The sequence below is a fragment of the Antechinus flavipes genome, chromosome 2 (assembly GCF_016432865.1).
Source record: "Antechinus flavipes isolate AdamAnt ecotype Samford, QLD, Australia chromosome 2, AdamAnt_v2, whole genome shotgun sequence".
Lineage (NCBI taxonomy): Eukaryota > Metazoa > Chordata > Mammalia > Dasyuromorphia > Dasyuridae > Antechinus > Antechinus flavipes.
In genome coordinates this window covers 676,402,506-676,414,550 of record NC_067399.1, presented here as the reverse complement: position 1 = coordinate 676,414,550, position 12,045 = coordinate 676,402,506, and the positions used below count along the sequence as shown (strand labels likewise).

General features: G+C 45.3%; 1 protein-coding gene across 1 annotated transcript; it reads left to right on the top strand.

Annotated features, from left to right (window-relative positions):
- Positions 1-7,158: 7,158 nt before the first annotated feature.
- TEX36 (testis expressed 36) lies at positions 7,159-11,839 on the top strand. Its single transcript, XM_051982687.1, has 4 exons — positions 7,159-7,506; positions 8,926-9,057; positions 9,697-9,777; positions 11,107-11,839. Exons 1-4 carry the CDS (start codon positions 7,339-7,341, stop codon positions 11,293-11,295), a joined length of 570 nt encoding a protein of 189 aa, XP_051838647.1. The 5' UTR covers positions 7,159-7,338; the 3' UTR covers positions 11,296-11,839.
- The last annotated feature ends 206 nt before the right edge of the window (positions 11,840-12,045 follow it).

Sequence of the window (12,045 nt, the reverse complement as noted above, 5' to 3'; positions counted from 1 at the left end):
GGTGAGAGGTGGGGGTGGGGAACTACTCTAGCCCAACCTCTGATAGCTTCTTACTAAAAAGGAGGCAGCTGCCATGAAAATGGAGGGCCATGGCCTCAGGAGTTAGGAGGATCTCGTTCACTGGCTGCCATTTGTCTTAGCTTTTTCCTTGCTCCTGAACTTTGAGGACTCCAGGAGAGGGAGGCTAAATCCAATTAACCGGCAACATTGTGGGTGATATAGTTAGTCCTCTTCAAAAATGAAGGACAAACAGCAAGCACCACATCTTATATGTACAAGATTTTGTGACCATGGATGAGTCAACTCACCTCAGGGCCCCAGGGAGCCTTCTTAGGCCGTGATCACAGATGAGTTATTGAGCTGTATGTATGAAGTTTCCATATCAAGGGGTCCTTATGTCAAATAAATCAAGTTCTGGATAAACAACTTTTTTTCTATCTAGATGCTATATTGTTGAGATGTTATAAATGCTGCCAGCTCCTCTAAATTTGATGCCCTAGGGCAATGCTATAGTGTCCCTGTCCTGATTATGGCTTTACCTCAATAAGCATATTATATGATAAATATATTACTCCCAATTACATTGTCACCTGGGTGCTACTGCTTAAAGCAAAGTCCCAAAGGCACAGTGATTAACTGACTAGTTGGGCAAGTAAGCCTTCTGAAACTGCCATGTAATCCAAACAACTGACCTATGGCAGAATATAATCAGGAGCTGTTTCTCTGAAATCAGTAATGCAATTCTTATCTATCTGAAACCATTGCTGAACTGACCATGTAGCAATCCAGAGTTCCCATTAAGACAGCCAGTGTCCCACTGATGTAACTAAATCTAGAAGCAGCTTGATCAAAGACCCCTTTATGGGAATAATATTATCTATTTCGTATTTGCATGATGGGAGCATTGGAAGGTTGACCTAATCAGATCAACAAAAGTTTTGAGATCTTTAGGGGAAGCCCCAGTGTAAATATAACAAACTGATTCCTTCATTACTTCATATTAAGTTTAGTAATTTTTATTTGCAATATAATAGTGATTATTCAGCTGCATAATTAATTGAAACAGTAGGTAATTATTCCATAAAGAAAGAAGCTTGAGTTTTAGAATTCGTTTGCTGGTGGCAGGAATGGTGTCTCCCAAATGAGAAGCCTGAGCTGGGTTCCCATTTGAGTTTACTCTAGATTATAGTCTATAGCCAAAAGACTATTCTCAGGCTCCTTCTGACCTCCAGCTGGATTGATTTTCAACCCCTCCCAAAAGAATCAAAAAGAGAGAAAGAGAGATAGACAAAGAGAGACAGAGAAGGCAGGAGGAGGAGAGAGAGAGAAAGGGAGGGAAAGAGAAGAAAGAAGTAAAAGAGGGAAAGGGAAGTAGAAAAAAAGAAGGAGAAGGGTAAAGAGTAAAAGAGAAAGAGAAAAGGGGTAAAGAGAGAAACAGAGACCAAGAGAAACAGCTCTGCTGGAGAAGAATTCAATTCAACAAGAACTTACTATATGCCAGACACGGAGGAAAGACAAACATGAAAACAGTTCCTAACTTCAAGAAATTTACTACAGTATCATCTTCATTAATAACAATTATTTCTAGAGAAGTTTTAGAAAGAAAAATATTATTCATATTTTTGCAGAAAAGGAAACATTGGCTGAGAGAGAGTAACTGGCTTGCCCAGAGTCATACTGCTAAGAAGTATCTGAGACTGAATTTGTAGTTAGTTAGTCTGATCCCCAATTCCAATATTCATCCACTATGCCACCTAGTGGCTGGAGGGGAAACAACATATGTAAGAAACATTGAAAAGGCAAAGAGCCCTGGGTTCAAATACTACCTCTGCTGTTTACCACCTGGAGGGAGGAGGGCCTTGGACAAGGCTCCCACCCTATCCTCGTTTTCCATCTCTATAAAGTGGTTAGGACAAAATGGTCTCTAAGATCCCATTCCTCTTCTAAATCCAGAAAGAGACGTTTGCTTTGGGCACAGATCTCAGGATCAGATCATCCTTGCTGTCCTCCTCAAGGCATCCTCACTGGGCTTTCAGACCCATGGGACTTTTCCTTTCTGCTGACCCGATTTGGTCCATTTGCAGCCCTTCTTATTTCCTTCTCCTTAGCAGGTGATTGAGTTACTTCTGCTGTTATGAAAAGGAAGGGGTGCACCTGGATGTGACACCAGCCTGGATGCTGGGATGATAAAATCTTGAATGACTACCCAGCTGCCAGCAGGGCAGGGATAATCTGCACTAAACTGGATTTGGGGGGTATAAGAGGTTTGTGCAGCATCCACTTGCATAAGGAGTTTTCACCTGGGCACTGTGATGGGCACAGGACCATAAAGAGCAGTGAGAGGGTCAGTGTCCCGGAGCTGGAAGGAACCTTGGTGGCCATTTAGAGCCTTTTACTTCTGGAGCCCAGGGAGCAACTTGTTCTGAGGTCTGAAGGAAGTGAGCACCTCTGGGAGTGGGAGTGACTTGTTCCAGGTTCTGAAGGAAGTGAGGAGCACATCTGAAAATGGGAGCAGCCTCTCCCTCTGACTCCATCTCACCCTTGCCCTCATGTAGCTTATTTTCTGGTGGGCTAGGAGAGAGGAAGTTCAATAGGAAGGGAAGTGTCCTCCTCTTCCCCCTCCTGCAAGCCTTCACCTTTTGGTCAACTAAATAGCTAGAATTTATTATACCATCCTCATCTTCATCACCAATAACATTCATTTCTGAACATTTTCAGTCTTACAAAGCACTTTACACACATTATTTCATTTGATCCTCACAACCCCATGCCGTGGGCACCTTACCTGCTACTAGAATTCATCAGGTATATGTGTCTCCCATTCAAGGAAGGTCACATTCAATCCCTTTTCCCAGAATCCAGGCTTCTGGGGCAAGGTTGTCCTGGGACGTCAATAAAGGACCAAAGTCACGGCAAATGAGTTGCTTGTGTCTGTATGCCCCATTAACTCAGCCAGTGAACCATGGATCCCTCTCGAGGTGGAGAAACCAGAGCCTGAAGCTATCACCCAATTCGGCTCCATTTTTTACGATTCCTTTTTTTTTTTTTCTTTTTTTAATATTATCTTTGTAACAAGGGGATTTAATTAGCCCCACATTTTAGTGCGAAGTTGATGAAATCTCCGTCATGTTTTATAGTGTACAATAAGGGGATAAAAGAGTTTTGAGAAGTCCACAGATTTGCTTTTTTTCTCACAGACCCCCTGCCTTCCTCCCTGTGTGGGGCCAGAGCAGAAACCTCTGTCACTGCCCCAAACACAGTTAATTTTCTCCTCAACAACAAATGTTTTGTTTTAAGGAGCTGGAGACTTGAGTTGTATTTTTCATTCCCATGGGCTTCATTTTCAACCAGACTTATAATTACGACTCCTTTTATATTCTTCTTAAGAGGATTACTCTATTCAAACCCTGGAGGAACAAAGGCAAGCCGACTGTCATCTCAAGGGTGTTAAAACAACATCAGAAAGTCACCAAAGAAAGGCTTGTCGAAAACACAACAGACACTCCACACTGGGACCAAAAAAGAAAATCCCAAGAAGGAGCAAAGGGGATAAACAGACCCGTTCTGCCATCGGATCTCTGAATTCTACCGCAATGATGAGCGGCACCGGGGATCTCTCAAAATGTATAATTTGATTGGAATAGAACTAACTGTATGCATTGATTTAATTAGCATATCATATTTATATGTTAGTATGTAATAGAATATATATCATATTATTATACAATATGATTTATATCACATATGATATAAAACAGATTATATTGTATATATTGTATATCATGACACATTAATACATAACATATTATATTAATAAATTACACACAATATAAAACATGTTATATCTATACTATAGCAATATTATACTTGTTAACATCATATATAAACACTTATATTAATACATAATATTAATAATTATTAATATAACAACATAATATATTATACAACCCAATATATAACATAATATTAATAACTCCTATATTAATATAGAAATATATTTGTATTATTTATATTTATCATATAGTAACATATACTATATTATGATATTTATTTATTTATATTTGTATCTTGAACAAACATATAGATAACACGCAGCATATTATCAATATAGCTATGTTATACATTATGATATTTATTTATTTATATTTATTTGTATCTTGAACAAACATATAGATAACACACAGCATATTATCAATATAGCTATATTATATATTATATTATTATACATTTATTTTATTGGCATAGTCCAGCTATAGGTATTCAACATCTTTCCATTTATTTGAACTTTTCTTTATGTCTCTAAACTAATAGTTGTATTAGTATTTATATAATTCCTTCTGTGATACTCTGTAGATTTTAATATAATACAAAATGCATACAATATCTGAGAGCTAATCAGATCTATTTATCATTTTTTCCTTGGTTTGTGTCAGTACTATACAGAAATGCTTTTGATTCTCATGGATTTATTTTGTCAATAATTGCTCTCCTGAAGTAATTAATCATTTTGTTTCCCCGATGAATTTCTGGAATTATTCAACTACGCCATCGTGTCATCTGCCGACAGGAATAATTTTTGTCCCTGTTTGGCCCATGTTTATATAAGGGAGAGGATTTTTCCCCCTCACCCCTCAATGAGTTAGAATCACTGAACCAGAATATAATTCTAAAGTGAGGTGTTACCTCCCAACAATGCATTCACACATGATTAGCTTTTAAATGTTTAAACAAAATTCTTTACTCCTGGATACCTTTTCCCAGAATCTCCTCTTAGGTCAAAAAATGGAGCTGACATGATTGGCTGGGAGAGTGGGCTGAGCAAACCTCTAGGGCTTTAAATAATGGTAGGAATTATGGTATTCACCAATCCAGCATAGGAGAGTCCCAGTTCAGGAGCTGGAACCCAGTTCAGACCCTGGAGAGAGAATTATTGTGGAGAGGCAGTGGAGGAGGAGGCAATTTTCTCAACCTCCCCTTCCCTTAACCCTGTCATCAGAGAGTTGGAATATGTCCCTTACTTAGATGTACATGAAGTGTGAGCTGCCTCTCCCCCGTGCACTTGTGGAAGAGTGATCTAGACTTTAGTGGGGAGGGATGGGAAGAGTGCTTTGGGCCAACTGGGCCAACTAAATGCCTTTGCTAAAATATAAGTTGGCCAAGTGGTTAATGGGAAGCACAAAGGTGGGGGGATCTTAGGAACTTCATTATTAAAAGAATGTCGTCCAGTCAGCCTTCGCTTGGGTCTGACTCTTTGGGACCCCACTGGGAGATCCTGGACAGGGATCCTGGAGAGGTTTGCCATTTTCTTCTCCAGCTCATTTAAGATGGGCAAACAGTGGCTTGCCAAGGTCACGTGGTTAGCCTGTGTCTGAGGCCAGATTGAAACGCAAAAAGAGGCGTCCTCCTGACTTCATTCTGGGTTCTATCCACTGCTACCCAGCCGCCCGAAGCAGAGCCCTGGCATTCCACCCCCAACACTAGCCATGTTACAACGGACAAGTCACGCAAACTCTGAGCTTGCTTCCTCCCCTGCCAAGGCTGCGGTAATGTGGGTAAAACCCTCTGCCGGCTTTGAAGCACATGGCAAATGCCGCCTTTGTGACTGGGATCAAGGGCTTGTGCCGAGGGCTGAGTCTTGACCGTGGGAGAAAGGCGGCCACCTCTTCCCCTGCTCGGGGACAAGCAGGAAATCTTGGCTGAAGATCTTGAGAGGTTTGGGAGCGAGAAAATGACATCGTTCACTCTGATAACTCAATATAATCAGTGCCCTAGGAAGGGAGGTCATGTCCTGAGAGGAGGAGGAAGGTGGGGCTTGGAGAAAGGAGAAAAGGTCGGGAACAGCTGCTGGCGGAAGTGCCCTAGAGAATTCAAGCCGAGAAAGGGTTTCTGCACATCTGGGAGAGCACAACTGAGGGGAACCCATAGAAACATGGAGCGAACCCCAGTCAGCCACGGCTTGAAGACTTCTTTTGGGAGTGTTCATGGTGGGGGCAAGGGGCAGGAGGGGAGATGGGGGATGGGGGAAGGGATAGGAGGGGAGATGGGATGGGGGAAGGGGCAGGAGGGGAGATGGGATGGGGGAAGGGATAGGAGGGGAGTAAATGGGTGGGAAGGGGCGGAAGGGGATGGTGGATGGAGGAAGGGGCAGTAAGGGAAATTGAAGATGGGGGAAGGGGCAGGAGGAAAGATGGTGAATGGGAGGAAATAACCCAAACAGGGGCATTAGCACATGGAGATGGGAGCAAGGCATTCAAGGATAATGGACAGTGTCCTGTTGAACTGGTGAATTCTGGGTGAACTTGAGGAGGAGGCAGTGAGATGCGAATGGGAAGGAGAATAGGAGAATGAATGGCTGAGGATGACCAGGTTTTCAGAGTAGCCGTTAGCTGAGCCAGAAGGCCCGGGGATGGCTTTCAGAAAGGGGAATTTCAGAGATCTGGAATGACTCTGGTGTGACGACTTTGAGGGTGAGGGACTGAGACAAGAGATTGGGCTGGTGAGTTGGGAGGCCCGGACCCTCAGAGCCACGTTCATACCTGCCCGTGGCCACGCCCAACTCAAAGGGCAGCTGGGAGCCAGGACTGGACTCCAAGGAGACTGACCAGGAGGCCAGCAGAGATTACAGCGGTGTTAGAGGAGATAGCGGGAGTGTAGCCGGAGATTTAAATCCAAGCTCTGACATCTGTGTGACCTTGGACAAATCCCTTAGCCCATTTCCTCATCTGCAGAACCTCAAAGGTCCCCTGGAGTCGGACTCCCTGATCCCACCTCCCGAGTCCCTGCAGCAGCCGTGATCCGGGGGTGAGAGGTGCCGAGGGATGGTAACAGGGAGGGACGAAGAGAAGGCCAGCTTGTCCTCCCCCACCTGTGGGTGCCAGGAGATGGGAGGGGAACCTGCCGCTGATGGGGAGGCAGGGCTGTCTTCAGGAGAAGCCCGGGGGTCCTGGAAGATGGAGGACAGGGGAGAGGGAGACTCTAGGGAAGGACTCAGGAGAAAAGGGGGGACTGGAGGAGGGTCTGTGGAGAAAAACTGAATAAGGGTGGCAGGGAGGGAACGCGCCCGAGGGGACCCGGCTTGGGCCGGCTGGACGGTTGCCTGGTTCCCATCCGGTCCTGCCTGGGCGGGCAGGACCTGGCCCTTTGCCACTCACCTAGGCAACCCTCGGTTACAAACATCAGGGAACACTGAGGGTCCAAGCGCTGAGTTTTCTTCTCCTTCTATGACAGCCCTGGAGTTCTACCTTACTTAAAGGCCCGAGAAACGGAAACAGAACCTAATCGTGCAGCGTGAAAGACATGTAAGGAAGAGGAAAGCAGACTCTCTAGCCCTCAGATTTCATGGAGCAGCCTGAGCCAGCCCCTCCAGCCGAAGCCTCCCCCACCTCCCGGGTGGCACCCGCCTCTCCAGCTGCCCCGGCCCCTTTGATGTCCCCTTACTCATCTTTCTCGTATTCAGGAGAAGTGTGCAGGATCGTCGCCTCCCAGAAAGAGAGGGCAGGGATATGGGTAAGAACACGCAGGGGAATCTGGACGTTCTCTTTCAGTCCTGTCCCTTCCCGGAACCGTTTGTGAAGGGGCCGTTCCCCTCCTCCTGGCCTCTTCCTGTCCTCTCTCACACACTCTAAAGAGGATGGAGAGGGACGGTGGGGCCTGGGGTAGGGGGAGCTTTCAGGCAAGGGCAGGGCACCCCGAAGGTCCTGAACATGGAGCTCTGGCTGCCTGCGCCGAGCAAGGTCACAGACTTTGCCCGTCTCTCCCTCTCATTTTCACATTGAGGGCAATCTTTAGTATTTCAGTCCTTCAATGATTGAATGACTGCAGCAAAAATCGCACTCCCGACGAGTTAAAAAGCCATATTTCACGGCTATCATATCTAACAGAAGGGTTTATTTCACAGCTATCATGTTATAGCCATTAAATATATTTTTAAAAGAGTGAAATGAAAATGCCGGTGATTTTTTTTAACAGCAATTTAATCCATGGAATCACAGAATACAAATGAACCGAAGTCGGTTTGTCACTTAGCTGGTAAGGATGCCATTCCCGCGGCTGGGCTGCTAGAAGGATACGGGCACCTTCAGCAGGCCTTTCTGTGGCCGGCGGCAGTGCCCGTCCTGCTCAGGGGTCCGGAGGTGGGAAATGGGAAATGCCAAGGCAGGGTGTCCAACGGGGAGAGCCCAGCCCGGAACTGGGAGGGAGGGGGAAAGAGTGAGGCTCCTGGGCCAGTTTTGGCTCACCATGGGCACATCCCTTCCTGTCTCTGGGACCCAGTTTCTTCCCCCATAGGATGAGGAAGTCAGTCCTTAGGAAATTTGCACCTGGGTTAGGAATCTCAGAATCCTGGGTTGTTGACAGAAAGGGACAGGGTAGAGGAGGGGGCGTTGATGCCCACAATAAGACCACCCTTCTGGAAGGGGCCCACCCTCTCCTCCAAAATCCAAGCAGAAGAAGCAGGGAGAAGTTTGTCCAGAGTCACCCAGCTGATAAAAGTCTGAGATCACATTTGAACTCAGGAAGATGTCTCCCTGACTCCTGGTACTCTATCCATTATGGCACCACCCTGCTGCCCTACTAAGTGCCCACTGTGTGCAAAACCCTCTGCTAAGCATTGGGGATCCAGAGGCAGAAGCAAAAACGAAACATTCCCTGTTCTCAGGCAGCTTACATTCTACTGGGAGCTGTGGGGGCAAAGCAAAAATAAGGGGAGGCTCCAAGTGGCAGAGTGGGCAGCCGAGGGGCACAGTTACCCAGGGAGCTTTAGTCTTCCCCTTGGGAAAAATATCCTTACACATTCAAACTAGAGGTGGCGGTCATGACATACAGGAGAATCCCAATTACATTTTAGTCGCTTCCCAGAAGCAGCCGGTGCTGGGTCCGTAGAGTTCGGTTAAGCTGCTTCTGATCCAGGCCTGCCGTGTTTTCCAGTTTCCTCATCTTGGCCTGATTGAAAAAACCCCAGAATCCACCACGGCCACCATGCTGAAGCAGCCTTACCTCCCGGAAAGCAGGCGTAAAGTGGAGGATCTGCTGCCCTTCCGCTACCAATTCCGCCAGAAGGTGAGTGGCCTGTGCAGCTGGGGCCAGAGATGTGGACGACTGCCCCATGCAGTGCCCGAGCCGGCCCCCACTCCCTCCAGAAACACAACCAACCATGTGCCTGGAGGCAAATCGCTTGGCTTCCTCATCTGTGAAATGGGATGCCTTGAGAGCTTCCCCCATTGCGTTTTTGTGACGCCCAAGTGAGCTGATATGTGAAAGGGTTACATGCACTTTAACTGTTAGAGCTCGGGATCCCAGCATCCTGACTCTGAAAGGGTCCCAGAGGCCATTTACTCGGATCCCTCCTTTCTACAGATGGGCAGACATCCCAAGAGGTGCAATGACTTGCCCGAGATCACACAGATAGCAAGAAGCAGAAATGGGCTAGGACCACATCCTTTGTGCATGGCCCATGGAGTTTGTAAGAGATGTGCTCTCCATTCCCTCCAAGTCAGCCATCCAAGGGAGCTATAAATCTATAAAGTCGCCAGGGTCTCCATCCTGTGCCCGATGCCAGCCCACTCTTGCCTTGCACTTCCTGGCTCCCCCCTTCATTCTTGCTCCTACCGGATCATCAGCCTTCCTTTTACGCCATCAGAATGGTGTACCTCCTGAATTCGGACACTGACCCCTTCTCTCTCCCACTTTTCTTTCCAGCAAGCCAATAAAAGCAACTACCCATTTTCAATGCATGATAACAGGCACGGCTTGGAATTCTGTGGTCATGGCCTGGATGAAGTGAGTATTGAGTATTCGCTTTCATGAAATGCCGAGCCCCTTTTCCCGAAGGGAGTTCCTGCCGAAAAGTGGGATGAGTTTGAAATGAAAATAGGACCGAAAGCCTGGGCCACAAGTAGCTTTGAAAATGTGCACGAGCTCTTTGGTATCCCTAGTCACTTGGCTAAAACTGCCATCCTGGGGGCCGTCCTTCACAAGATGCTTCCACAAGGTTCTGTCAGAACATTGGCCCAAGAGCCATTTCCCACACTGCCCACTGTCTCTGTTTCTGACGCCCTATATCACCAGGCTCAGGTGATTTCTCTCTGAACGTGACTACTGAGATCTGATTCAAGGATACTTCCCAGAAGACAGTGAGATATCCCCTGCTTGCCCTTTCATGCTCACTTGTTTTTCTTGGGAGAACCCGGTAGTCTCTGAAGTTTTCCCTTTGGCCAATAAGTAAGATAAATTAGAAAACACATCATAGCTTCTCAACATAAGACTTGGGTTCAAATTCTGAAACTTCTTAGTAGTGGGGCTTGAGCTCTCTCAGACTCAGTTTCACATTTTGTGACTAGATCATAATCACCAAAATTTGTGACGACTGCGCTAGCACCTAGGATACCTTAGAATCAGCCGGAGTCAGGATAAGCAAAAGTCCTTGGTCTTTATGGGTAGAAATGAATTAGATGGAAGCAGAATCTCTGCAACCTCCTTCTTTCTCATCCACCGCCAAAAGTGACTCTGGCTAGTCTTACTCTATCCTCTAGTCCTTCCCACAATTCTCTGTATACACCAATCATTGAGCCAGCACAGGATAGTGGGAAGGGCCATTTTCTAAGCATATGCCCATAGAGTATTTTTTTTTTCCTTTTATCTTTTATGTTTTTTTTTTTTTTACTATGCTTATAAAACATCTTTTTTTAAAATAACTTTTTATTGACAGAACCCATGCCAGGGTAATTTTTTACAGCATTATCCCTTGCACTCACTTCTGTTCCGATTTTTCCCCTCCCTCCCTCCACCCCCTCCCCAAGATGTGCCCAGAGAGTATTATCCAATCGGTAATTTGCCTCAAGTGCTCACCAGTCCTGACCTCAGTTTCAGCCTGTCTCAAGAGTTTCAGCCCTTTACAAAAATTCCCTTGGCCTCTAAGTTCTATGGCCCTTTCTAAATGCAACCATAAATAGGATGGAAAAGCCCATGGAAAAGATGCTTTTGGTGTAAGCAGAAGGCTGGAAAACAACAAGAAATCAGGAAGGTTTCAGGATAGGTGTCTTGAGTGGAAGAAAAACCAGCATGATTTTGACCTAATTTCTTTCCTGTTTTCTCTTTATTCCTCACCAGGGACTAGGGCGCAAGAAGCACTTCGATTGTAACCATCTCAATTATTGGGCAAGTGGCTACGTACCCACCCCAGGTGATTACTTAAGCACTTATCAAGCATCGTACATTGCCAAGCCAAAAGCAAAGGGCATGTTCTTTCGACTCTTTCCAAAACATCATTGTAACCGGTGGAACGCTCATTTTATGTGAGGATGGAGACATCTCTGATGAGAGGAAGTATCGCGCGTTTTCCATCAAATCCTAATCTTGGGAGGTTTTCCCATTCTTTTATGTAAGGGTATAATAAAAAAAGGTCCTTTTAATTCAAGACCACTTTGAAAACACATATTTAGGAGCAGAATGGGGATACTAGAAAGACTTTGTTTCATAGTCAGAGTTGGGATGTGTAAGTTTCTTTAAACAGCAAAATGTCCGTGGAATGATTGTACTGGAGAATGGGAACACCACCCTCAACCGTTTATTACGATAATGTCATCTTCATCTGTAGATTTAAAAAATACTATTCAGGAAAAAAGAAATTCCTTAATTATGTATTTCTGCATTATAATCCAAGTTATGTGAGCAAGACATGTTGTTGTGTGATATGTTATTAGAGCAAGACGTGCTGTTGTGTGATATGTTATTAGCATAAGACATGTTGTGTGATATGTTATTATGTGAACATATATTGATAAATAGAAATCAATTCGTTGAGAGCTCATCATCAATAAATTTTGTATTATGATCAATGCAAGGAGTATGAAGTTTGTCAGCTTTTGCATCTGCTGACTGCTGGAGTCCTGTAGCCCCGCCATAGTTATAACCAAAAGAACGAGGAATGACTTGGAAGATTTCAGAGATGGATAGATCTGTTACTGGCCTCGTGATGCGGCATTCCTACAAGGAGGGTTACAATCCATTAATCCTATATCCAGAGCCTTCCTGGTTAGCAGAACTCAT